The sequence below is a fragment of the Perognathus longimembris genome, chromosome 2 (genome assembly GCF_023159225.1).
Source record: "Perognathus longimembris pacificus isolate PPM17 chromosome 2, ASM2315922v1, whole genome shotgun sequence".
Classification (NCBI taxonomy): domain Eukaryota; kingdom Metazoa; phylum Chordata; class Mammalia; order Rodentia; family Heteromyidae; genus Perognathus; species Perognathus longimembris.
Window position 1 is genome coordinate 109,024,578 of NC_063162.1, and position 27,368 is coordinate 109,051,945.

The following is a 27,368-nucleotide window of genomic DNA, read 5'->3' on the forward strand; positions in this document are numbered from 1 at the left end:
GCTTTTATTTTTGAGATGGACCCTACCAAATGGTTGAGGAGAAAAATAGCTGCTATCAAGCTATGGAGCACAAATTCATACATCCCCCACGAGTCCAAACTCAGTGATTCACACATGCTGAGCATGGCACCACTTTGGAAGTGCATTTTATTCATTCCACCCCACCATGTCATACTACTCATGTACATCTGTGTTTCCACTGAAGTCTTGAAGTGTTTTGTCAGATTAAAATTCCATTGACAAGTGGATGAGACAAGCTGTCATTTCTAAAGAACTATCTATGGATCCCAGATTTCAACATTTCTACGTATGTCCCATATACTCATATATTCCTTTTTCTATTTTCAAGACAAGATATAAATATATTAAGTATTTCTAGGTCAGTCATGCCTTTTGGGAATGTTAACTGAGCAGAGATGCTGTTCATTTGACTCCTGGTGCTTATCGAGAGAAAACCAGAAGTTGTGGCATGCTTTCAGGAGTCACCTTGCGTGGCTTCATTAATGACACTCACTCCTCCTGTGTTCCTAATGGTGCCTTCCAGTCTGTGGTCACCACGGCCCATCATACAAAAGCAGAAACACAGTGATGCAAACTTTTCCATTCTTTGATTTAAGAAAGACAGGTACACTCTTCCCTGCCTCGAATAAGCAGCCCGGACACAACTATCAATTATCTCCTTGGATCTTTAATTTCCTCCTTTCTGAAATGATGGACTGGATTAGATCCTAGAGGAAGGCCTTCAATTTCCTACATCTGACAGCTTAACAATCAGAAGAAAATCACATACAGAAGGAATAATAAATCATGTATCTATCAATAAACAAAACAACATTATCTTGTTATGATTAAAATATGTGTTAGATATTGTGATTATAAGGACCAATTTATGTTTGCCTATACATATATGCTCATCCATCCAACATGCTGATATTTCTCTCTTAAAACAAATATCCCATTCAAATTGAACCATGACATAGTCAACATTCTGTCTTTACACCTTAATTAACAATGTTGGGTGGGTTTATAACAAAGTTGCAAATATCATTCTCATGTATTATATTTGTATCTGGATATAGAAATATTTAGCATTTTCTGGAAGACTCTGAAACAGTTGAAATGGTGCTTTTCTTCTACTTCCACAACAATATTGATTACACCTGGTCATCCATTTTTACTGGACATTTCAGTCCCCATAGTGCACTTGCTAATTCCCAAGGGCCTGTCCACCTGGACACATAGCCGTCCTCCTACCTCAGAACTTTGGAGCTATAATCACCTTAGCATTAGCTATATTATAAATAACATTTTCCTCAGTGAAGTTGAATGTCAGCTCCTGAAGATAAAATCTTAATGAAATATGCAAATGATCACACACTCTTTGATCATCACAAGAGGAGCAGACCTGATCAATATATATTCAGTCCTTATGGTTATTGAAGCTTATTACTTGGAAATGGTTCTCCAGTTAAAAATAACTATATCTAAGCTTGGAGTTGGTGTCTCTCACCTGTAATCCTAGCTGCTCTGTAGGCTGAGGTGTGAAGATCTCAGTTTACAACCAGTCCTGGAAAGAAAGTCTATGAGAATCGTATCTCCAATTAACTAGAGAAAACTGAAAGTTGAGCTGGAGCTCAAGGGATAAAGTGCCGTTCTTGAGCAAAAAATGTTGAGGGACAATACCTAAGCTCTGATTTCAAGTACTATTCCTCTCTCTCTCTCTCTCTCTCTCTCTCTCTCTCTCTCTCACACACACACACACACACACACACGAACAAAAAGTGACAAGAAGTTCCAGAGTTCTTGGGTGAGTAGAGATGCACCATATTGATTATATGGTTGAATGTGACAGACCTTATATGCATATATACATATATGCATATATATATATACCTAATGTATCAGTAGTGGAAATTTAATAGAAAAGTTTGATAGCTGCATAGTACATTCTTTTCAGCACTCTTATGATTGACAAAGTAATATTGAGAAGGTCATAGGCAAAGGTGAATTTCAGTGCCAGTGACAGCCATGTCATCCCCCTCCCCTCCCCACCTAGCTAGTGACAGACAAGACACCAAGAGGCAGACGATAAACTGGCAGTTTCCCTCTTTGACTTTAGCATGCCAGTGACACATGCTGTCATTCTTAGCCCTGTAAACCCACGTCTTGGAGGTTTTGGGTCCATTTCTGCAGAAAGCTTGCAGAAGTCTGTACAGAGCTCAAAGTCCTCAATATCATGCAATTAAATGTGTGGCTTTCCCTACGTGGCACCTTACAAAATAGCAGTCTAGGTTTAGATTGGACCTCCTAAGTTAGTCTCCTCACTCAGCCAATCAAGCCCATGTCATTTTCCTTACTAATACTCAAAAGTAAGGAAACGAGTGGAATTTGAACAAGTCTCAGCCAATAAGTGCATGGAGTTTTTAGTTTGCAAAGTCCTAGGAAACAATCCAATAACTTCTATATCTAAAAAACAAAAAATAGAACTAATTTTAAGATAAAATTATTCTTCTGCCTCACCTTGACTATTACATTGGTTTGTACAACTAATTTCCAAGTATCAAAAATATGTCCTGCCATATAATTAATGAGAAAAATGCTAATGCCTGTCAACACATTCTTATAAACTTTTCTTGCATTTATAAAGCAAGTATGCTAGCTTCTGTCATTTGCTTCTTTAAAAGTGTATTGAATAACCTTTATTAGTCTGGCTACAATAATCCGTAAATTTTTCCTTCTCTTCAGTTTATTCTTCACAGTGCATACTTTTTTCATGTGTCTTTTAAATGAAGATAATTCTTGAAAGAAACCATTCTTTGCCTTAAAGGTTAAGTATATAAAAGGAAGAATTTTCTTTCTTTTAATGACTTACATTCTCTATTTTATTCCTATTTTTTTTCAAATTTCCTACCCATGGGCATAGCTACAAAAATAAAAAAAAAATCCATAATACTAAGAAGTTTATTCTTCTTTGTTGTTTTTGCTTTGGTTCAATTTATGATGCACGAGATCAAACCAAGGGCCTTAACAAAATGTAAGTCATGCTATTAGGAAATTCATGGATTACAAGATCTTAAAATCAGAATCAGTGAAAATATGAGCTTCCTATTACTATTCCTTACTTTACACCGGTTTCCCTGTCTATGATGGACATAAAAAACTTGCTATATATATAGTTAGCTGCACACAATTAACAATAATATCGTTGAAACATTTCATGGGAATGACTTGGCAGGTGTGGGGGGGAGGGGGTAAATGCTTCTTCCGCTTCTTACATCTGGGATGGAGATTTCTAGTCATTTCTCACTATTGCCAAACAACTGCCAGACAAGATCCATGTTTGCTTGGCCCAGGCCCTAATCTCACAGGCAAGAGCATAAACAATAATCTTCTTGTTCACTGACATAAATGAGCTATGGAGCAACTAAAAAATTTTCTTGAAATCTGAATAGATGGTTACTTTATAAGTCATGAAATAAAGTTATTCTCCTAGATTTCATTCATCATAAAACTCTTTTAGTGGGCTGGGGATATGGCCTAGGGTCAAGAGTGCTTGCCTCGTATACATGAGTGCCTGGGTTCAATTCTCCAGCACCACATATACAGAAAATGGCCAAAAGTGGTGCTGTGGCTCAAGTGGCAGAGTGCTAGCCTTGAGCAAGAAGAAGTCAGGGACAGTGCTCAGGCCCTGAGTCCAAGGCCCAGGACTGGAAAACAAACAAACAAACAAAAAAAAAACTCTTTTAGCTGAATGTATAGGTGTTATTTATTTTTTTAAGTTCTGGATTCAAGGTGTATCTTGTTAGATGTTTAGAATTGTGCTGGGAGTACGTATCACTTCTAATTCCATATTATAAGTAGATTTACAAATTATGGTGTGCTAACTATATATATATATATATATATATATATATATATATATATATATATGTTTTTTTTTTTGTTTTTTTTTTGGCCAGTCCTGGGGCTTGGACTCAGGGCCTGAGCACTGTCCCTGGCTTCCTTTTGCTCAAGGCTTAGCACTCTGCCACATGAGCCACAGCGCCACTTCTGGCCATTTTCTGTATATGTGGGTGCTGGGGAATCGAACCCAGGGCCTCATGTATATGAGGCAGGCACTCTTGCCACTAGGCCATATCCCCAGCCCCTATAATTTTTAATTTAAAACAAAAGTGAACAAAGAAAAAGCCTGTGTGTCCTTGTCCAGAGCTTACTGGATATGCTGTAGAAGGAAAAGAGAACTGTAAAGTGCATTGATAGTCAAGTCCTCAAATCAGAAACTCTGAAGTGACTGAGATTTCTCACTACTTGAAAGCCAATGAATGAATTTCCTGCCTTTGTATAGACAGCAATCAATCAATCTGTCAATCATTCAATACAAGCTCTATATGCCAGAAGCAAAGGATAGTTTACAATTCACACCAGTACCATGTGCAAAACTAGCATCTTTGAGCACAAGTGCCAAACCATTTACTACAAGACAGCCAGAGGTCACCTAGACAGGCAGTGGCATGAGTCTCAGACAAAAAGCCTTATGCTGGTACTGGGGCTTGAACTCAGGGCCTTTTGCTTCTACTTGGCTCTTTTGCTCAAGGCTGCGGTGAGACAACTTCACATCACCCCTTCACTTCTTGCTTTCTGCTGGTTAACTGGAGATAAGCATCTCATTGATTTTCTTCCCAGGTTGGCCTTAAACATTGATCATCAGATCTCAGCCTGCTGATATCTAGCATTTCTTGTATGAGTCGCCAAGCCACAATTATCTGTGTGCCCTCTATTATCAGTCCACTTATTTCCTACTGAACACATTGCTTTAACTACTCACCATGCAAATGTCTTCTATTTGGATATTCCAAACCTTAGGCAAACTACCTTGAATGCTGACACATGAAGAAATGTGATAGATTTATGAAGAAATGTCTCCAACTGTTGGCAGAGATGAATAGGAAAAACACCATAGCAAGAATAACAGTAACAATGATTAATATACACTTTACATGTGACATTTCCTTTGGTGTTCAATAGCATTCTGTTGAGGTAAATATGATTCTGTCCATTTCAAAGAGGAGCAAAGTGTGAATGATAACCACATGTATCTTGTAAAAGGCCAGAGGATTGGTAGTCTCAAAGGTTGTGCCTTTCCCATTATCCTCTATGCAATTCTAACAATCATGAGAGCAAAGGCCTGTGGGAGAGGAGTCTGCAGGGGCCTTTTCCCCAGAGCCTTGCTGACAATGCCCATGCATGAACTATGAGAGGGGTCTGGCCATCATCTTGCTCTTCACCTGATGCATACTAACAAATATTACCTCTCTGTTTAAAAATGAAGATTTATTCTGCCATTAAAGTATGCTATTCAGAGTTTTGGTTTTGTTTTGTTTAACAAAACAAATCTTCGCGCTGCCTGCATGCGATGATTGATAGCCACATTCTCTTCCCAGTCTCTCCTTGCTTGTGGCTGCTTACTATCCTTTTGTACCTGCATTTTGCGGCCTTTCACTTGCTTAGTATAAGGGAGAGATTGTTTCTAAGATAAGTATTTCTTAGGACTAGAAATATTGAAAGGCTTGGTAGGGTTGGAAGAGTTGGGGAAGGATGATAGAATGAGTCTGATGAAATGAATTGTACTCATAAATTGATATATTGAATTGGACCTCTTTTGTACAACTATTTAAAGATAAACTAAAGATATAAACACAAGGAGCAAAATTTTTTCTTAATTAAATAAATTATATGTCCCCTACATGCAATATCAAACATAAAGTATAATGCATAGATTATATCTTTCTGAAAAGAAAAGAAATATAGCATTTTATATAATGAGTACAAATGAAAATTGCTTCCAGGAAGAAAACTGGTTCCAACATCTTTCACAAATTCCTAACATTTACATTAACTTTGGACATAGTATAGTAAACCGTCAGCCTATTTGCCTTTCATCTTACATTGGCTTGTAGCATTTTCTCCTACACAGTTCTAAGCAAGCCCCTCCTTCCTGTGTCAATGCTGGAAACTTGGGCCATAAATCAGACTCCACTGTGATTGGATTTCTGCTTCTATCATCCACCAGTTCTTCTATCAGCCCATAACTAGATTAGTGGGAAAGCAGCTACATTGCGCTTGCATTTACACTTTGTCTAACAGCAGGTTTTCTTTCTACAACAAAGAACAGCCCTACCAACAGTGGCAATGCTCCAGAATGAGGCAGTATTAGCCCCATATCATATACCTGATTTAGGTATAAAAGTGACCTGTATTAAAAAGAAACCAAGCCATGTACAACTAAATTTAGAGTCTGCTTGCATTTCTTTTCATCTGGCAAATCCATGCACCAATGTGTAAACACAGAGCTAAGATAGGACACTATAAATGCATCCTGGAGTTTTCTCTTCCTTGAGAATGACCATAGTATTAAATTATTAAAATTGAATTTGATGAGAACTATTATGTTATAAACAAAAACTATGACTTTAATTTCTCTTAGCAAAATGTTACAAGAATGTGTCCATTTTACATAGTTTATACACAAAAGAAAGTATAGGGAAAATAAAAATAAAGGCTTATGAATTACGAATGTAGTTCATAATTAATGTGGACTAAATACAAATAAGAGCATTAAGTTTTATATCTTAAGGATATAAATACACACTTACATATGTATGTTATATAATATATATGGATTATATTTTCCCCAGTCAAAAACCTGTACTTTCTAGTGCTTGCATAATTATCTTCAAATACAACAATCATAGACCTTAACTAGACTTGTTATTTTGTTTTGTTCTGGTGCTTGAACTCAGTGTCAGGGCACTGTCCTACATCATTTTTGCTCAAGGCACTCTACCATTGCGTTACAGGTCCACTTCCAGATTTTTGAGTTAATTGAAGATAAGTGGCATATTAAATTTTCTGCCCAAGTTGGCCTGAATCTTTCATCCTCCCATCTCAGTCTCGTGAGTAGTCAGGATCACAGTTGTGAGAACTGGTGCTTAATTTTTCAAATATACTTTTGGCTTTTGCTAATCAAAATAAAGAAATGGCACTGTTTAATAAAAAATAAATTTGTAGTTTTAAATTATTAACTATTAATAGACTATCTGCAAATATTTTATATTATTTTAGAATTCAATACATGGTATCAGCTATAACTGTAAAATAAGTATGTCTATTTTATATTTCCTTTGGAACTTTTTCTTTAGTGTTAGACAAATAAGTGAAGATAGCTCTTCTCCCATATTGTCTTCTTCTTTGGAAAGTTCTAGAACTCTAATTTCTGATTGATAAAATTAACTTTAATAGTGTCATCAATCACATGAGGTTGTTGTAAAGATTAAGTTCTGATGAAAAAAACAAAATGTTTTCTGCCACCATAGCAGAAACACAAACACAGTATCTCTATTATATATTTGTATATTTATATTTATATTCATTCATATATTCATATTTGTATATATAAAAGCAGTTGGTACATATGTATTTATATTTATGTATGTGTACTTAAACAAGATATGTGTATATATACATATCCTATACTTAACATCATCTGTGGCATAAGTGAAGATAATTATACTATCTTAATAATAATAATAAAAGAAAATCAAGGAATATCTATGTATTTCAGATCTCATTTGTACTAATTTTCAAAGCGTAAGTACAGGTTTTGAATAATATGATTACTTAAAATAATTAGCAATTATTTATTTATTTTTGCCAGTCCTGGGGTTTGGACTCAGCGCCTGAGAACTGTCCCTGGCTTCCTTTTGCTCAAGGCTAACACCCTACCACTTGAGTCACAGCACCACTTCTGGCCGGCTTTTTCTCTTTATGTGGTGCTGAGGAATTGAACCCAGGCATGCATGCTAGGCAAGCACATTATTAGTCTTCTTAGCAAGTTTTTAATGAAGAAAACATAGTATTCATTATTTCAAATTAGTAAAATAATGTGTGGGATTAAGAAAGGAATTAAGACTATACATAACAAAAAACATCCTTCTCCTTATGGAGAAGGATAAGCTATAAACAACTAAAAAGCAATTAAAAAGATTAACCAGAACTAAACAAACCTGAGAATAGGTAGGAGCTGAGATACTGAGACAGGTAATAAATTTCTATAGAAGTAAAGCAAGAAATCACTATGATTTCATCTTTCAAATGTCATCCTGATATCTGTATCATAAAAATTTTATCTTAAAAAGACTTGTGAACATTTCAATCACTTTCCTTCCCTATTTTTGAATATATATCTGAGATATATTCATGATTTTTCACTTGGGGTTTTGAGATACATTACTGCCTGATGAAAGACATCCCCAGTTCTTTCTGGTGATATTGTACCTAGTGCTTTCTAGCAGGCTTTCTGCCCCTCAAGCCATGCCACTAGCCTATTCCTGATATTTTTTCTAAAAGCATCGCAGTCTAGTTTTGCATGTTCTTTGATCTCAAGTTAGGATTTACAAAGACATGTCTGTGTATCCATGAAGTCTATAGTAAGCTGGTCCAGAGAAATAACATGAAACTCTTTTGCAACCATACTTTGTATTAACTATATTTTTAAGATGTTACTTAATAATTTTCTTTAAAGAAATACACAGTAAAATTGATTTTTTTAGGAAAAGCAATGATCTTTAAAATTAATCAGACTTTAAGAATATCAATGTTCTATAAAATTCTATATCTGGGAAGGAACCATTAGTTGCTCATCAAAGGATGAAAGTGCAAAATTTGTCCAAAGGCTGCTTAATCAAAAATTCTCTTAAAAATTTCTGTTAATAGCCTTGTTGAATTTCTAACTGCAGCAGATACTAGCAGTCTCTCTTTGCTTTCACACATTTAACTTAAAACTCTCCAAGTGTTATAAAGCAGCCCTCCCCTCTTCTACACCATGTTCTGGAAAGAACAGAGAATTGATGTCTTTTGACAGCACTCATTAATTTTATATACCAGAGATCACATTCTCCTTGAAACTATGAGATGTAGTACATTCTCATTCATGCATTTTACCCTGGTGTTCAGAATCACTCAGGGAAAAGCCCCATTCACTAAGAACAGTAAACTGCTTAACTATTCATCCTTTCCCTGCTTTTACTTCCAACATTCCTCTAACAACATTTCTTACAGTTACTTTACAAATAAACAATTTCATTTTGGATTTGTCAAGCACTTCTCTGTTCGATGATAACTATGGATGGACAACTGAACAGCCATTGTTTAAATGGTCAAACACACATAAAATAGGCCTCTAAGTGTTGGGGGATGGGGGACACATGGAGTTATTTTCATCAAGCAACCTACCCGCAGGAGCTGGTCAAGAGTGCAGGCAATCGGGGCTGGGGATATAGCCTAGTGGCAAGAGTGCCTGCCTCGGATACACGAGGCCCTAGGTTCGATTCCCCAGCACCACATATACAGAAAATGGCCAGAAGCGGCGCTGTGGCTCAAGTGGCAGAGTGCTAGCCTTGAGCGGGAAGAAGCCAGGGACAGTGCTCAGGCCCTGAGTCCAAGGCCCAGGACTGGCCAAAAAAAAAAAAAAAAAAAAAAAAAAGAGTGCAGGCAAATACAGAAAAATAAAAATAAATTATGACTACCATTCTAACATTAAAAGGCGATCATCCTGAAGACAATGTTTCCTTGTTTGTTAAAAAGTGTGTAGTCTCCATTTATTTAAGAATAACTGATTAGACACTTGCCAATCTTAACAGCTAGCATCTACAACTTTTTGTTTCAGTACGCCCTCTTGTGGCCACATACTGTGCTGCCTGCTTGGGAATGGATGGCCCCCAATATCCCAATGTCTTTAATTTGACTAATGATAATTCTGAAACAATTATGTTATATAGCTGCCAATATATCTCATCCATATTGAGTCCCTTATATTAAATTAAGATTGGCTTTCTCTTTTTCCCTGCCTTGGTCCTCTTAATTAGAAACATCGCCTGTGATTGCCTCCAAAATTAACTGCTTTGGTCTCAACCCACAACTGAGGTTTGGCGATGGAAGAAGCCACAGAAAGACAGAAGCCATATTTAGTATCTGCTGGTTTTAACAAATTCCTCTAAATCTGCCAAATTTTCACTTGTGTGATGTGTTTGAGCTCTTCCTGTTTGCTATGACAAAATATTTTAACGTGACTCCAATGCTCTTGTAGTAGATATATTTATACACACAAAAAACTAAATAAGTGTCTTCTCTGGTCATCTTATTTGATAGGTAAAATATTGCATTTTGCTTATTTATGTCTTTCTGAAGTAAGCAGCACAATAAAAAATAAAATGAAATAAAATTAGACTGTAAATTCACACTGACCCAAACCAGAGACTACACAAAATCAAGTTTTACTAAATAATGTGAAGAGTGCAGACAGATTAAAGAGCTTCTATGGGTCACAGGAAGCAGAGTTTTACCATGGCAGAAGCAAAGCTCCCTAGTTCCCATATTTTTATTTCAGTCACATTCCTCTGGCCTCTATGAAATCTCAAGAAGAGTTTTACAGGTTTTCTTGTAAATTTATTTAAAGTCTTATGAAGAAAATAATATGATATCTGGGGAATATTTTCTATAGCTACACTTTGTTCAGGCATATTCTACTAACAGTATTTTAGGGGTAAATTCTCTTCCTCTTAATCAATATCATGGGTCTGGCTTCCCGAAGCTTTAGCTGACATTGGATTGTTCTAGGTCACCTGCCTCCTCCACCACATACGCCATCCTTCCTTGGAAAAGGAACAATCCATTTCAGATCAACTACTTTGATTTTTTCCTCCCCACGTGATTTCAGATACAGATCTACTTTGATATGTTTAATTCAAAATGACCTCACCAGCAATTCCTCTTTTCCTACCCATATCCCCGGACTATGAAATTATATAGAATATATATGGACTATGTCCAAATTCTATATAAATTTAAATGTTGCATAGTAACAACTGCTTGTGTTTCCTCGTTTGCTTCAGAGCTCAGAAGCTCCAAAGAACCATCAAGATACATATAAAAGACTTTATGGTTCCAAATGGGTTCAATTATCTGTCGGTTGTTGTGTTAGTAAGATAAATAAACTCAATAAGCATAATGCACTTTGAACATTTGTCCAGGACAAATGTAAGCATCACACTGAATTGAAAGCAGCCATCTGGTCCTATGTCCAGGATGCTACTTCCTAGCTAGCCCAAAGTATCAGTGAGTAAAGGAGCTCAAGTTACCTAGTTACCATATTCTGGAGGAAGGAGACTATGAGGAATGCTATTCTCTCAAATTCATTTTCTCAGTTGCTTCCTTCACAGGTAATTGCTCAGAAAGTAAAAAGTGATATAATCATGGAAGTAAAGGAGAACCAGTGTCTAAGGCAGAATAGATCAGTTAGCAAGGTGGTAAATCATGACTCATACCTCACTCAGCCTATCATGGCATAATAGAATTTGCAGATGCAATTCAGGAAAGTGGAGTCATCTCATACTTACGGAAGCTACATTCACAAAATCATCGTCTGAGAGAGTTTCTAACATTTCCGAGACAGATGTTCGGATCAGTTTAAGGGTCAGTCCACTAACACTTCCACTCCTGTGAACACACAAAGGGCTCCATGTTACTCACCAGCTGGGGAATCAGCATCACTGTTTCTCTATCATGTATTTAGTATTCAAGCAATGAATTTCTTTTCTAAAATATCAGGAGCAAAAAGGATCTTTGATGTAATGGAAATTTTAAATTAAAAAGGCTTCTCTTTCTTTCCCTACTGGTGTTAATAGGAATGTATTTTTCATAAAAACTACCCAAATTGCATGCTAAGTGACAATAAAACAATATTTGTTCAGTGAGAACATAATCTCTCATCTAGGAAATATATATTAAACAAGATTTTTGTGAGGCAAGTTCGAACTACAGGTCACAGGGGTTAAGAGGCACAGTCATAGCCAAGGGAACCCACTATTTTACCTCCTAAAAGCCATTGTTATTAAGCTCCATAACAAGCACAATAATAGACTTGTCTTGTTCTCTACCCTAAAGCAGATATTGTCTAGGATTTAGGCTTTTTAATTTTCTCATCTCTATATATTCGAGGGTCTTGTCATCATCTCTCTTCTTAGGGGATTGATTCCCATATGTGCATCCCACACACAAAGAGGCTGAGAGATTTTACTATGAAACAATGTAACAGATAAAATGGACATTATATTAACACCTGCACATTTCTCTTGTATATTAATCATGTTCCTCTAAAAAGTCTTAGAAAAAAATTATGCTTAATATTCTCCTATTTTGTGGCTAAATCATTAAAGTTAACCACTAATGACTGAATGGAAACCAATTTCATTTTGTTTCTGTTTTCATATGTGTAGCAGGCCTGTTTAGGGTTAGCAACTCTCTACTTTCTTGAACTCAGTCTGGGCACTGTCCCTGAACTTCATTTTGCTCAAGTCTAGCTCTCCACAACTTGAGCCACAGCACTACTTCTGCCTTTTTGTGTTTATGTGGTACAGAGGAATAGAACCCAGGGTTTCATACATGCTAGGCAAGCACTCTACCACTAAGCCACATTCCCAGCCCAACATCTGTCTGCTTTTAATATTGTTCAAAATATTAATAGTGAACATCAAGATATGGAAATATATAAAATGGAGCAATATTGACTGAAAAAAATTCACAAGCAGAGAAGAAATTATCCCTCCTTAGATTTTAGGCTCATGCTAAAATTATTCATTCTGATACAGACATAATTGATACTCACCACTATTATTTTCAATTAAAAATTGAAGTTTGTCATTTTGGTTGCTGCATCTACATGGCTCCTCTGTGTAACTATTCATTCTCTTATTCTTTTACCTTATTTTCATTTCTTCAATTTATTATGCTAGTATGAGCTAGAAATTCTCCCACATTTGCAGAATGTAAGTAGGTAATACTTAATACTCACACATCAACCAGAATCAGCATGTCTTTAGGAGATGCAGCACCTTGGATATACCTGAAACAAAGCAAACATTAATTTATTTTATTTTGCTGTTCTGCACATCCAACATAGGTATTTGTTGTGTTGGCATTGACAGATCACCAAAATGAAGTCTTCTCATAAGTAACTAAATATTTTGTAATATGTAAAGTTCGTACAAAGATTTTTAAGTGGTAGTTTCTGACAATCACCCAAAGAATCCATTCCTAATGACAATTCCCTAATTTAGCCATATCCCCAGGGAGCCAGAAACTCTGTATTATAGAGACTTGGGAGAGGTTTGTGTAAGTGGCTCCGTCCTTTACAACGCTGAGATGGGCAGGGAGCAGGAAACCTTCTTCCTCCAAATGTAGAGCTGCACCTGAATTCAATTTTCCCTCATCTCCAAGGGCCTTGTCCATTACTCTATCGACATCTAGTTTCTCAGAACCCTGGCAGATAACAGATCAATTCGTTTTCAGACAACATGCTGCACAGTTGCTGTCTACTCAGGGCTGTGTTGACACACCAGTTAAGAGTTTAGAATCTGTTCCAGGATTATCTCCTCATAAGAAGAACATGTGGCAGCTTGGTTTGCCTATGAAAGTAATATTCCTGTGAAAAAGAATTCTACTTCACTGCTACTAGCTCTTAGCACCACTGGCTCTATTGTTTTTGTCAACAGGAAACTGTCTGATTTTTATGACTGGAAGCCTGGCTTCTATTTTACAGACCAGTCCTAAACTCAAACTACATGATAGAAGAATCTAGGCCTCCATTAAATGACTTGGAGCTTTACAGTGACAGACTGGGGAATATTGTGAGAATAATATTGAGTCTGTGAGTATTAAACTGAGTTGGTTTTTATGTAAATTGCTACTGAGTGCTTAGCAGAACATAATAACTTCAGACCAAAAAATCTTCAGACATTCTTTGAGTCAACTATTTAGAATTTGTGTGAACCATAGTAAATGTTAGAAATAAACTAAATAGCCAATAACAGAGAATATCTTAATTACCAAATAGGTTTTGAATTATCTTAAATTTCCCTGTTCATGAATATATATTCAAAGGTATTAATATAAAAAAGTAGAGAACAGCACTAAAATACGCGAAAAAAGTAGAGAACAGCACTAGAATACGCGACTCGTTTAAAAAATGTATTTCATCGAGTATATTTTAAAAACTCAAATGAAACACAATTCAATTTTTTTAGTGATAGTTATTTTTCAATGAATACAGTGTTAGATTACTGATAGTTTTCTGAGTTTTGTATTAGGAAAATGAGTTTCTTTACTACTGAGGAACAGATACAGCTTTGGAGAGCAATAAAACTTATGCTAGGTGATTGTAGCATCCCTTACCTTTGGGCCAATGCTCATTAGTGCACTGCCAGAGGCAAACTATCTCCTACCCTATGTCATTTCTCTGTTAAAAATTGCTACTCCAAGCAAATGGAGAGGGTTTTAGTAACTATTTTCACTACCTGAAACAGATATGGAGCTGAAATTAGATATAAAACTTAAATCAGTCCATTTCACATGAATTTCATTAATCAACTCAATATTATTAGTAAACATTCTCCAATTGAACTAATCACTTTTACTTACCTTTGATTATATTTATTTTTAAAAACACAACACCAATTTAAACAAAGAAGTAATATTACTCCTCATAATGAAAGAGTAGGTAGGTAGACAGACAGACAGATAGATATTCTTTTTGACTATCTCAGTCTAAAGGGTCATTAAAAGTTCACAGCATGATTTTATATATATATATATGTGTGTATATATATATATATACACACATATATATATCTGAATTGAGGAAAGGAAGGGGAACATCAACCCGGTGAGACAAAGGATAAAAGGTCAACTAATGCAACATAGATACACACAAGACAATATGCTGGAAATTAACTGTACAACTCAGAGATGGGAATTGGGGAGGAGGGAAGGTGGGAGAAAAATGGAGGAGGTAGTAAGTTTGACAAGAAATGTACTCATTACCTTCCATATGCAACTGCAACCCCTATATACATCAGTAGGACAATAAAATTAAATTTTAAAAAAGAAAAAAAAATTCATACCATGGTCTTCTGCGTACATCATAAAGGTCAATCTTGTTTGGAGTTCTACTATTATCAACCCATGGAGAAGCTTTTAAAAAAAGAAAACACAAAAAGGAAAGAAATTAAGCCAAAATATTAGATAGTTTCTACAAATATCATGTAAAATTTGGGGGCAGAATGCACTCATAAAATTCAGTGAATATCCTACAAAATAAGAAAATTAAGGGGAAGGATTCAGAGAATGGAAAGAATAATATTTAAAGAGGTGGCATTAATCAACATGCATTGTATTCATAAATTGAGTCATTGAAGGGGAATTCTTTGGACACCTACTTAAAAGATATTTTTTAAATTCACAAAATGCCATAGATACAAAAAGTCACTTATTTACAAAAATATTAAAATAGGAAGCATTATCTTCATGCCCTTGATATGTTCCTTAAAGTAGAAAACAACAGAGAGAACACAAAGGAATATCAATTCTCTTTCTTCACATTATTCTAGCAGTAACCATGAGACACTGAGGTCTCGTGGTACTTCCCACGTCTAGACCTTATATACTTTCTTTCCACTTTTTAAACACACAATCCACCTAAGGTAAAAATTTGTTTACCTTTAGTGGATATTATGGTTTCAATTATTTGAACATGACATTTCCATTCAGTACATGCCTATCTTGGTGTTTATAAGATTGTTGCTCTTAGATTAGCATAAGATACTATAGTTTTTAACCAGTAGATTCATGTCCCTGAGAATGGTTAGTCAATGTTAAAACTATAATTAAAAGATTAAAGTACCACTAAAACAATTCCCCAAAATACTGTTTTCCCTAAATTTGCTTAAATGTCATAAAGTAATCCAAAAAGACTCAATAATCTTGTGTTAATTTCACACTTCTTTTTTTTTTTTTTTTTTTTTTTTGCCAGTCCTGGGGCTTGGACTCAGGGCCTGAGCACTGTCCCTGGCTTCTTTTTGCTCAAGGCTACCACTCTGCCACTTGAGCCACAGTGCCACTTCTGGTCATTTTCTATATATGTGGTGCTGGGGAATTGAACCCAGGGCTTCAAGTATACGAGGTAAGCACTCTTGCCACTAGGCCATATCCCCAGCCCAATTTCACACTTTTTAAGAACCATTTTGTATTCATCAGGAAAAAAAAATCCATCTAATTGTATTGATTTACAAATACAATTAATTTATAATTATTTAATTAAATCTGCACTTACATTAATTAAAATTCTCTTCAAAGTTCTACTTTCATGTGTTCCAGACCTCATGGAGGAAATAAATTCTGATGAATTGGATGATAATCTGGTAATGGAGAAGTCCCTCTCCTTGAACATGTTTAGGCACATGACCCTTGAAAAACAAATCCTCACTCTACTCACCAAATACTGTACTGAAAATGAACTATACAATTTGTGAGTGGTACTGCGAGGGAAAAACTGAGAAAGTGAAGTTCAAAACAAAATGTCCTCTATCTGACTTATGTAACTGTAATCCCTCTGTATATTACTTTTACTATACCAATAAAGAAAATTTTAAAAAATCCTCACCCTCACCCATCTGACATATTGAAAAAATGATAGAAATCATGGGCAACTATATGAAGAATTAGCTTTATTAGACAGCTAAAATAATTTTGTCAATTAGAATACGTCAAAAAATAGGTACACCTGAGTCCCTCCTTCCCTCAGAAAGTCCTTTTCTATTGGTAGCTACATTATGAACTAACTTACTCCTTTGTAAAGACTAATCACATTTCTACAAAACAGTAAGTGTCAACATGGCACTCCCTCAAAGAACCAATCACTGACACAGTCACTGTGAATGATTCAGTAGATTCACTATTTTTTTTAATTAATTACATTTGCAGTTCCAGGAACTGCCAGTGATACAAACTACCATTTTTGTAGCCATGGAATTAAGCAGCAAGCATGCTGGGAGATATGGCAGCTCATTTTCACATATCTCTCTGTAATATCTGACTCCCCAAGTGAGTATCTTGGTCACTAAAAAAGTTTATAGAGGGCTGGGGATATAGCCTAGTGGCAAGAGTGCCTGCCTCGGATACACCAGGCCCTAGGTTTGGTTCCCCAGCACCACATATACAGAAAACGGCCAGAAGCGGCGCTGTGGCTCAAGTGGCAGAGTGCTAGCCTTGAGCAAAAGGAAGCCAGGGACAGTGCTCAGGCCCTGAGTCCAAGGCCCAGGACTGGCCAAAAAAAAAAAAAAAGTTTATAGAAACTATCCTAACTTTTGTGCTACATTTCCTGAGTCTATATTTATATTGCCCCTAAACTACAAATGCAACCTTTTGTTTGCTTTATGAAAAGGGATCTGGCTCCTTTCAATACTGTTCTTTTTAGTTGCTGGCATAATATTAAACTTTCAGTACAGTATTTGGTGAGTAGAGTGAGGATTTGTTTTTCAAGGGTCATGTGCCTAAACATGTTCAAGGAGAGGAACTTCTCCATTACCAGATAATCATCCAATTCATCAGAATTTATTTCCTCCATGAGGTCTGGTACACATGAAAGTAGAACTTTGAAGAGAATTTTAATTAAAGTAAGTACAGATTTAATTAAATAATTATAAATTAATTGCATTTGTAAATCAATACAAGTAGATGGATTTTTTTTCCTGATGAATACAAAACTGATCATCTAGCAGATGAGGCTAGACAATGAAAGAAGAAAGGCCCTTGGCCTCCAGCTTCTGGTGTGCTATCTCACAGGTTCTTGGGAGAGCTGCATGCAGCTTCTCTGGTGCAGATCTGACCAAGACTGATACTGATGAATGTACAAGGAGATGGTGAAGTGAGATCAGCTAAAACCGTTTATAGCATAGCAGCAGCAATGAAATGAAAGTGGTCAGCTCTGACTTAAAAAAAAATTAGGAAACTGAAATGTGAAAGTTATTGTGCAAGTTAGAGCACTATTTTTTTTTTCCAAGTCCTGGGGCTTCCACTTAGGGCCTGGGCAGTGTCCCTGAGCTTCTTTTATTCAAAGCCAGCACTCTGCCACTCCTGACTTTATCAGTTATATGATACTAAGAAATTGATCCCAGGGCTTCATACATGCGAGGCAAGCACTGTACCACTAAGCCACATTCCCAGCCCATGTAAGAACACTAACTTCTTTACAAGGCATATTCATTTAGGATTTTTTCCACTACTAAGTGAAATTAACTGATATTAATTACTGCTTTCTGTACATTTTATACCTTTCTTTAAAGATAGAAAAAATTAAAAAGCTATGATTTGCATTATGAGCTAGACCATTAAACTTTAATATAATTTATGATCTTAGATGGCTTCTACTTAAAAATAATAATCAGAGTGGCTGGGGATCTGGCTCAGCAGACGAGCGCCTGCCTGGCGAGCGCAAGGCCCCGAGTTCGGTGCCCAGCTCTGGAAAAAGAAAAAAACTTGGCTGGGAATATGGCCTAGTGGCAAGAGTGCTTGCCTCCTACACATGAAGCTCTGGGTTCGATTCCCCAGCACCACATATATGGAAAATGGCCAGAAGGGGCGCTGTGGCTCAGGTGGCAGAGTGCTAGCCTTGAGCGGGAAGAAGCCAGGGATGGTGCTCAGGCCCTGAGTCCAAGGCCCAGGACTGGCCAAAAAAAGAAAAAAAAGAAAAATAATAATCAGATGCTAAGTATTTGCTTTTAAATAATAGCTGTGATTAGACTACATTAAGATATTTATATTATGGTGAAAGTAAACAATATAATTTCTTCTTGTGATATGATATAGATACAAAATCTTATTGTGGTATTTGGTGGATCATTGTTTATATAAGCTCAAAATTATGGAAGATCAAATACTAAGAGGAATAGTCACTATATATAGAAGTTTCCTCCAAAAATTAGTTTCATGGTCAGTGGAAAAGAAGCTACATGTCCTGGAAGGAAATCAGAGCTAAAAAGAAAAGGAAACATTGTTCATTTTATATTTCCTCTTAGCTTCTCCACAGGATTTTAGGGTGGCTGGAGAAGGACAAAAACATCCCAAAATGATCATTGATGAGAATGATTTTTCTCTTGAGGAAAACAATGGACCCTGAACATGACTTTTCCGAAGTCTACTGGACTGTTAACTTATTTCACATGATGTGGAGGGTGGGCAGGCTAATCACTGAGTTATACAGATTTTTGTCTATGCCTGATTTCATAATGAAATGTTTGGTGGAGCACTAGTCTTGAGAAATTGCTGATTATAAAGCCATTGTATAATTAGTGTAGTCTCAAGGTATTAGGAACATTTCTCTATTTTTTAGGTGCTAGGAAGTAATAAAGCAATGATAATGCATTTAGGACTGACTCTCTTGATAGAAACAGCACTTCAAATGACAGCTAATTGCATTTTTATTTGCTAAGTTGAAGTGCATTTTCTAACTCCAGGAAGAGGACAAGGACAAGGAAGACAACAAGAAGGAAATGGAAAAGGAGAAGGAGATATTATAATAAGAATGCCCTGAAATATCTCTCCTGGTCCTCTTGCCCAGATCTAATTGATGCATTATAATTCTGAGGTGCCTATCTCATTTAGAATATTAGCCACATTCTGAATGGCAGGGACAATATAATCAATCAGTTTTGTTTTCAAGCAAATATCAATTCATTGATAACTATACTGGATAGCTCACAAAATTTCCAGTAATAGAAAGTGCTGCTACTCGCACAATTTACCATTGCTAAAATATGGAACCAACCCAGATGGCCCTCAGTAGATGACTGTATCAAAAAAATGTGGTGAATATACACAATGGAATTCTATGCTTCCATCAGAAACAATGATATTGTTCATAAGGAAGTGGGAAGACTTGGAAAAAAATCTTATTAAGCGAAGTGAGCCAAACCCAAAGAAACATAGGCTCTATGGTTTCCCTCAAAAGTAATAATTGGTACATGTCTAAGATAGCCCTAGCAGAAGATCACAATATCTCAACAGCTATCTACATATGAACACATAAGATAATGCTAAGTGAAATGAACTCCAAGTTATAGAAATAAGTGGTTTATCATTGTTGTTGTTATTTGTAACATTATGTGAAACAATGCCTTTTTCTTTTGTCTTTCTTCCCCACGGTTTTACCTGTGATGTCACTGCAACTGACTTTGGTACTCTGGGTATTGTACATACATTTATCGGAATTAGGGAAGGGAAGGGAAGGGAAGAGAACATCAAAATGGAGAGACAAAGTGTAAAAGGTAAACCAATGCAACAGCAATACTTTCAACACAATATGCTATAAATCAACTCTACAACTCAGTGGGGGATGGCAGGGAATGGGGGAGGGAGGAATGTGGTAGAAAAATTAGGGGAGATGTAACAAATTTGATTTTTAAAAATGTACTCAGTGCCTTACATATGAAACTACAACCCCTGGCCAATCAACTTGATACTAGTTAAACAAATTAATTAAAAAATAAAGAAGTGCTGCTATTAACAACTACCATTCCAGGCTTCCAGGATAGATTCTCCACAGACCCTGATCTATACAATAGCTTCCACACCCAGGTCCAGGGTGAATTACTTTCCTTAAATAAGTGGGAATTATGTACTCATATTTGAGGAAAGCAAGTAACTGACGTCTTCGGAATTATCTTGCACATATTCAAGATACAGAAAGGGTTTTCTGCATCAGTTAGGGTGCACAAATGCCTTAACCTTCAACTGCCCATATTCCTGTCTTAGAAATAAACCTAATTCACACTCATATGACTTGGAGCAGTTACCAGATATGTAAAGCTAAGCAGTGCTTTTGCCTTCTTCAGTCTTTGGCTTGAAAACTGCACAGGACATCATGCAAGCAGTTGGTAATGAAAAATGCTGTAGATGGCATGCCCAAATCCTCACAGCCTCAAGGTTGAAGCAATACATACTAATTCACTCATTTCTATTTGGAAACTATTTCCTATGCTAATACACAGATACAAAAAGGTCTGACCAATAAATATATTGTCTATCAAAGCAATCATTTCCAAAAGAAAGTTCACCATGAAATGGGAGGAGTGAACTTTGCCATTAGCTGGCAACCTCTGCTCTGTGTTGTATTTTGCACATAAAGTGTCCACTCAATAGGCATATGTGTTGATCTACAGCTGTGGATGCAATCATTGAGATGTGTCTGCATCCGAAGGAATCTGATCTAATCAATAGATTGATCCACTAATGAATTGATAAATAAGTAGAATTATTGAGAGGTGGTAAAACTCTTCAGAGGTCATGCTTCATTGAAGACAGTCATCACTGTGAATAGCCTTGGAGGTTATATTCTTGTCTCAGGTCTCAATGACACATGGCTATCCTCTTCAGCCTGAAGTGAGATACTTTGATCTTCCCATGCTTCTCACTGCAGCATTCTTACTTGGGCACCTTAGCAAAGGAATCAAGTGACCATGGACTGAAATGTGTGAAACAATGAGCTCCTCCTCTAAGTTTTCTTCTCATGTGTTTTATCTAACAAAACTGGCAAGGTGCCAGTGGCTCACATCTGTACCCTAGCTACTCAGGAGGCTGAGATGTTAGGGTCACAGTTCAAAACCAGCCTCATTAGTAAAGCCCATGAGATTTTTATCTCCAGTTAACTAGTCAAAACCTGGAGTGGGTGGGGGTGGGAATGTGGCCTAGTGGTAGAGTGCTTGCCTAACATATAAAAGCCCTGGATTCTATTCCTCAACCACATACACAGAAAAAGCTGAAAGTGTCGGTGTGGTTCCAGTTGTAGAGTACTAGCTTTGAGTAAAAAGGTCAAAGACAGTGCCCAGGCCCTCAGTTTAAGCTCTAGGACCAGCTAACACACACACACACACACACACACACACACACACACACACACACAAACACACACAGAGTAACAAAACTGGAAAAAATTCAGGGGAACAATCAAATGGCTATTAATTTCCACCACTGATTAATTTTCATTAGTTTTTTTTTTTTTTTCTCAGCAATATATTCAAGGAGGTCACCTCTTTGTAGGGAGCCAACAGTGAAGTTCATCCTGACTTCTGGTTATGTTGTTCTCAAGGTCATTCAAGGACATGGCTTACTCATGTAGGGAACCAACAGCAAAGTTCATCCTGACCTTAGGCTATGTTGTTATCTCAAGGACGTGCAAGGACATGGCTTACTTGAAGGACAGCACTAATCAGAGATGTTTTATTATGTCCACAAGAGTCTCTTTTATGTTAACCATTCAACTTTATCTTGTTTTACTGCCTCTTGTTATTTACAAACATCAGGGCCTTCTTGTTTTCTTAAACTTTAGTTAACCCTATGTCATTCCCTGGTTCCTTAACTGTATATAAGCTGGAAGTTAATAATAAACGGAGCTGCAGTCTTGAGCTACAGCTGCAGACCTCCCGAACCCCATCTTTTTTCTTTTGTCTCTTGTCTTGTATCTTTCTTTTTCTTTAATCCTCACCCCCTCAATCAGGATTCCTTTTCGCTGCTGGCAGGCTCTGGCAACCTCTGAAATAAGAAATGTGAGTGGGCCAAATTCTAAGCCTAGTAAATGCATAGAAGATGTCAGACTTAACCATTTCTCAAAATTTCAGGACTAAAATTGCTCACAAAAGAAATTCACTGCAAGTAAATAATAGTAAGAATTAATTTGGCTTTGATGTATATACTGTTTGTGTTAGTAATGAATCCTAAAGCTAAGTCTAAGGAAACAATGTAACTAAAGCCTAAATCAACCTTAAGCTTTTAGACCTGCACTAGAAAACAACAATCTTGGAAAGCTGCTTAGCCCCAAGCACGCTCCAGCACTTGAACCCTAAAGTGATTCAGAGATTGTCACGGAGTGATACCAACAGAACTCTATCAGGGACAGTCAGATGGGGAACTTGCTTTATGTAAACTAAGAAATGTTTGTATTTTTTCCCTGACAGAACAGAGCGATGCCGGGGATCTGTATTTGGCATTTCTTACTCTGTCCAAGAAGAGTTTTGAATTGAAGCTAGGCAACAGATTCAGGCATTGTGCATTATATATTCAGGCAGCAATTGGGATGAATATGGTAGAGAAAATAGTGTTCTGTCACATTTAAGTAGTCAAATTAAGAAAAGTCATACTACATGATGGAGATACGTATATATAATCAACCAAGCCTGGTTATTGAGTTTTTCCTATGGTTGTTGGGATTTGAACTCTCTTAGGGGGGTACTTGGGTGTGATTCATGTGTGGGAAAAGTATATAAAGGCACTTGACATGCTGTAGGAAATTAATTACCTGAAATTTCACCGTAACAATGTATTATTCTTTTCCTACCTATTATCTTACTTGGATATTCTGCTTAATTTAATGAATGCTGGTTATTTTGTACATGCCAGGCTCTATATGTAGGTACTATGTAGCCCTTAAGATATAGTAAACCATTTCTATTAGTGCTTACATAAATTGCAATGGTTTGAAAAAATAAGGTTTATTTTAAACAACTTCTGAAGGAACACAGAACTGGCTACCTGTTGTAATGCAAACCAAAGCAATGAACAAGAGAATAATATTACCCTTGAAAAGATTCCCTGTGGAAGTAATTCTAACTGGATAATACAAATAATTATTAAAGAAAAGGATGTCTTTTAGGATTCTTTTAAACTACCTATTGCATGAAATTAAAAAAATTGTGGGGCTGGGGATATAGCCTAGTGGCAAGAGTGCCTGCCTCGGATACACGAGGCCCTAGGTTCGATTCCCCAGCACCACATATACAGAAAATGGCCAGAAGCGGCGCTGTGGCTCAAGTGGCAGAGTGCTAGCCTTGAGCGGGAAGAAGCCAGGGACAGTGCTCAGGCCCTGAGTCCAAGGCCCAGGACTGGCCAAAAAAAAAAAAATAAAAAAAATAAAATAAAATTTGTGATTTTAAAGTTATGGTAGTTTGTTTTCATGGATGTGAGTTTGTGATATATATATATATATATATATATATATATATATATATATGTTGTCAGGAGGAGAATCTAGAAGGGCTCTTTGCTCCATCTCATTTTCTTAACATTTTAATAAGGCCTCTCCCTCACATCCCAGTCACTCTTATTTGTGATATTCCTCAAAATTTAAAGACATGTACCCTTCTCTATTCTCACAGAACTTCCCAAAATCCATTCAGGACATTTCTTACCTGTCAGTGGGCAGAATTTTCTGGCCTCATGGTCATAGATTTAAAAAAAAACAAAAACTTTTTAATATATCCAGGAACTCAGCTGAGAACATGTACTGTACTAGCTACAAAGGAGAGATACTGGGGACAAGGACCATCTCTGCTTTGGCTATTCTATGCCAATTTGTGTTTTATAAAAAAGTTTTTTTTTCTGCCTTCATGAAAATTTTAATCAAAGTGTCAGATATTATATGTCTCCAGATCTCATTGCAATACAGATGAGTAACTGAGTGTCAAATAAACTAGACAGGCTTCTGTGATAGATTTCTGATAAAAGTTGTAAAAAAGAAGTAGATAGGGACTAGAGTCATGGGAGAAGTTTATAAACTATGGATTAACAAGAAATGTACCCACTGCCTTACGTATGAAACTGTAACCCCTCTGTACATCACTCTGACAATAAATAAGTAATTATTCAGAAAAAAAGAATGAAGTGATTAAAGGGAAAAAAAGACAAAGCTTGCTATGGAAAAAGGAAGTTATGGAGTGAAAGACAAGGGTATGAGCAGTACTGCTGGAGTCTGGGGGCAGTAATCTAATCACTTCCAAACAGCAAAAGAAGTAATAAGTAAACCTAACTCAAAAGATGTCTTCCTTTTTATGCCTTTTCCAGTTGTTTTCTTTTTTTCTGATGTTGGTTTGTTTTATTGTGTTCTGTTCTGTTTTGATTTTAAGATAAGGTCTATCCATATAGCCCAGGCTGACCTCAAACTAGAGGTTCTCCTGCCTTAGCCTTTCAAATGCTGGAATTACAGACATATTTCCTCATACATGGTTTCCAAAGGCTTATGAATGACAAATTACATGGTTTTGAATAGGAGAATGGTTTGGGATTTAATGTGTATATAAACCAATACTGACATTCTGGGCAGTGCAATGCTAGAATAAGACAGTGTCTTTCTTATCAGAAGGAGTAAAAGAAGCTTGACCATAAGATATTACTTGGAAAATGGTCAGATGTACAGTTTCAAAATGTGAGTCAGGGACTAAATATGAATGAAAAGTAAGTAATCTAGGGCAAATAAGAAGATACTAGAAGCTTTACAAAAGAAAAAGGAAAGAAAGAAGAGTAAGAAAAAAGAAAGAAAATTCAGGCCTTTGAATAAGAAAATATATTAATGGTGTTCAGCTAGTTCTAAAAGTGGAGAAGTTCAGAATGCCAACAGACATTTCACCTAAAGTGTTTTCAATAGGCTATGAGGGTGTACTAACTTTTCATGTTTCATTTTTCTTTTAGAAGTTATTTCTGATTTCATCAAAAAACTCTTTATAATACTAACAAACATACAGATTCATGTTCATTAAATATATGTGGTTACTGAGATGCCCTTAGAATTCAACCTGACACAAATACACAAAACTGTATTTTCCTTTTATTTTAAAATTGTTCATGAAAAAGTTTTATAAAACTTTATGCAATATTAAGGCATATTATGTCAGGTTTATTATCTGTACAAATAGCATCACTTTCATTCCACCTTACTTCTTGACATATTTATCTTAAGAAACCAACATTCATGTATTCATTAACAAAAGAGAAATATACACTTCCGTGATACATTTTTCACATAACACCTGGATGCTGCAGAAAACTTTCAGCTCAATTGTAAAGTATTTCTATCTAGTATACTCGAGGGTTTGCTCCCTTCTCTTTAGGTAGACTGAATCATACATTGCTCAGGTTCCACAGAAACCTCCTGTTCAGGAACCTCTCTCAGCACCTTGATCATGGTTCACCATAGCTTGGCCTTCTCCAGGTAGCAGCCACTTACTTCTCAGGAGTTTTAGTTTAAAGTGGCTTTGATCAAGTTAGAGTTCTGAGAGGAGGAATATCTTTTCATCATAAAAATAGAGTGGCCTAATGGTCAAATTGCAGAGTTGGTTTAAAAAGAAAAACTCAAAGAAAAGAAAAAGGAATCATAAAGTGGGTACTTCCAATTCCTGTTGATGACTATCGAGTCCCTAATTACTCACCTGGATAATAACGAGCCAGGCCGGTGGCACTGCCAAACACCTGCCAGAGCAATGTGGGGTCCTCATCTCGATTTTTTTTGAATACGTCATCTAAGGCACTGGTCCAGTTGAGCTCATTTAGCACAATAGTTGCTAACAAGAAAGGGAAAAAGAGAAATCAATTCACTCATAGTTACCTTTAAAAAAATAAGTCTAATATATTTACAAAATAATATACATTCCCATTGCTCTTCATGGTATTGGCTCAATTAATTTTTTTTAACTAGGCAATTCTTTGCTGTCTGATGCATGTTGAATGCATATCTGTTCATCAAGAATTACATAGCATAATGGTACCCTTTCCCTAGTGGTGCTAAGGAAAAATATCTCCAGATTGTCTCAGCTGCAAACTACCATCCAGAGACACAAAATTGAAGGAAAGTAGGGTGATAATCTCCCACTGTCTACTCTGATAATGCTAAAAAAAAAAAGCCCAAATATGTTAAGAATACTCTTTTAAAAAATTCTAAAAGTTTATCATTGAGCACAATTTCCAAATGACAAACATATATGCATGTATATGTACATATACATGCATATATGTATGTGTGTGTATGTGTGTGTCTGACATAGGATTGAAGATAATACCATTAGAAAAATAGGAACTCAATAATACTTTCAATATTTCATCAATGAATAAGAGTCTTGATATCTATTTTTGCTCCCTTAGTTATTTAATGTTTAAATTATAGTACTAATTGGAACAAGGTGACTGATTTTGATATCTACTTAAAACTCCTAACAGATCTTGGATAAGTATGCTAGACATAGTTAATTTGTTCCAGTTAAGGAAAAAATGTGATATGAGAAAAGATAATACACACTTTATAATTATGAACCCCATTTAGCATCCTAACTCTAATGCATTATAAATCAGTCTGGTACCGAATATTGTACACCCTACACTCTCTCTCTCTCTATATATATATATAATTTCATGTCATTTTTTGCACATGAAGCTTCCAGTAGATGAAAAGATTAGTAAACTTTGCTTCTGAGACTCTGATCAAGCCTAATCAGCAAAAATGTGCTTTGGATGTTGATTGGAGAAATGGTCTTATTTCCCTCTTTGTCTCTGACCACAGGGAAAAAACAAACAAACAAATCAACCATGATTAAATCACACACAAGCTTCTATAAGCACAAACAGAAAAGAGTTCCAACCTAGAAAGATGGAAAGCATCACTT

General features: G+C 36.2%; 1 protein-coding gene across 5 annotated transcripts in view; it reads right to left on the minus strand.

The window, feature by feature from the left end:
- The window catches only part of Cacna2d1 (calcium voltage-gated channel auxiliary subunit alpha2delta 1), a 368,329-nt gene that overhangs the window by 69,835 nt on the left and 271,126 nt on the right, over positions 1-27,368 (minus strand). For all 5 annotated transcript variants that reach the window (XR_007210075.1, XM_048339919.1, XM_048339918.1 and 2 more), the window contains exons 7-10: positions 26,142-26,273; positions 15,015-15,084; positions 12,908-12,958; positions 11,454-11,553 (exon numbers count right to left, since the gene is read on the minus strand). Coding sequence is in view for 4 of the 5 variants with exons in the window: in XM_048339919.1 (XP_048195876.1) it covers positions 11,454-11,553; positions 12,908-12,958; positions 15,015-15,084; positions 26,142-26,273 (353 nt within the window). In the remaining variant the exon portion in view is untranslated. The remainder of the gene's footprint in view (positions 1-11,453; positions 11,554-12,907; positions 12,959-15,014; positions 15,085-26,141; positions 26,274-27,368) is intronic.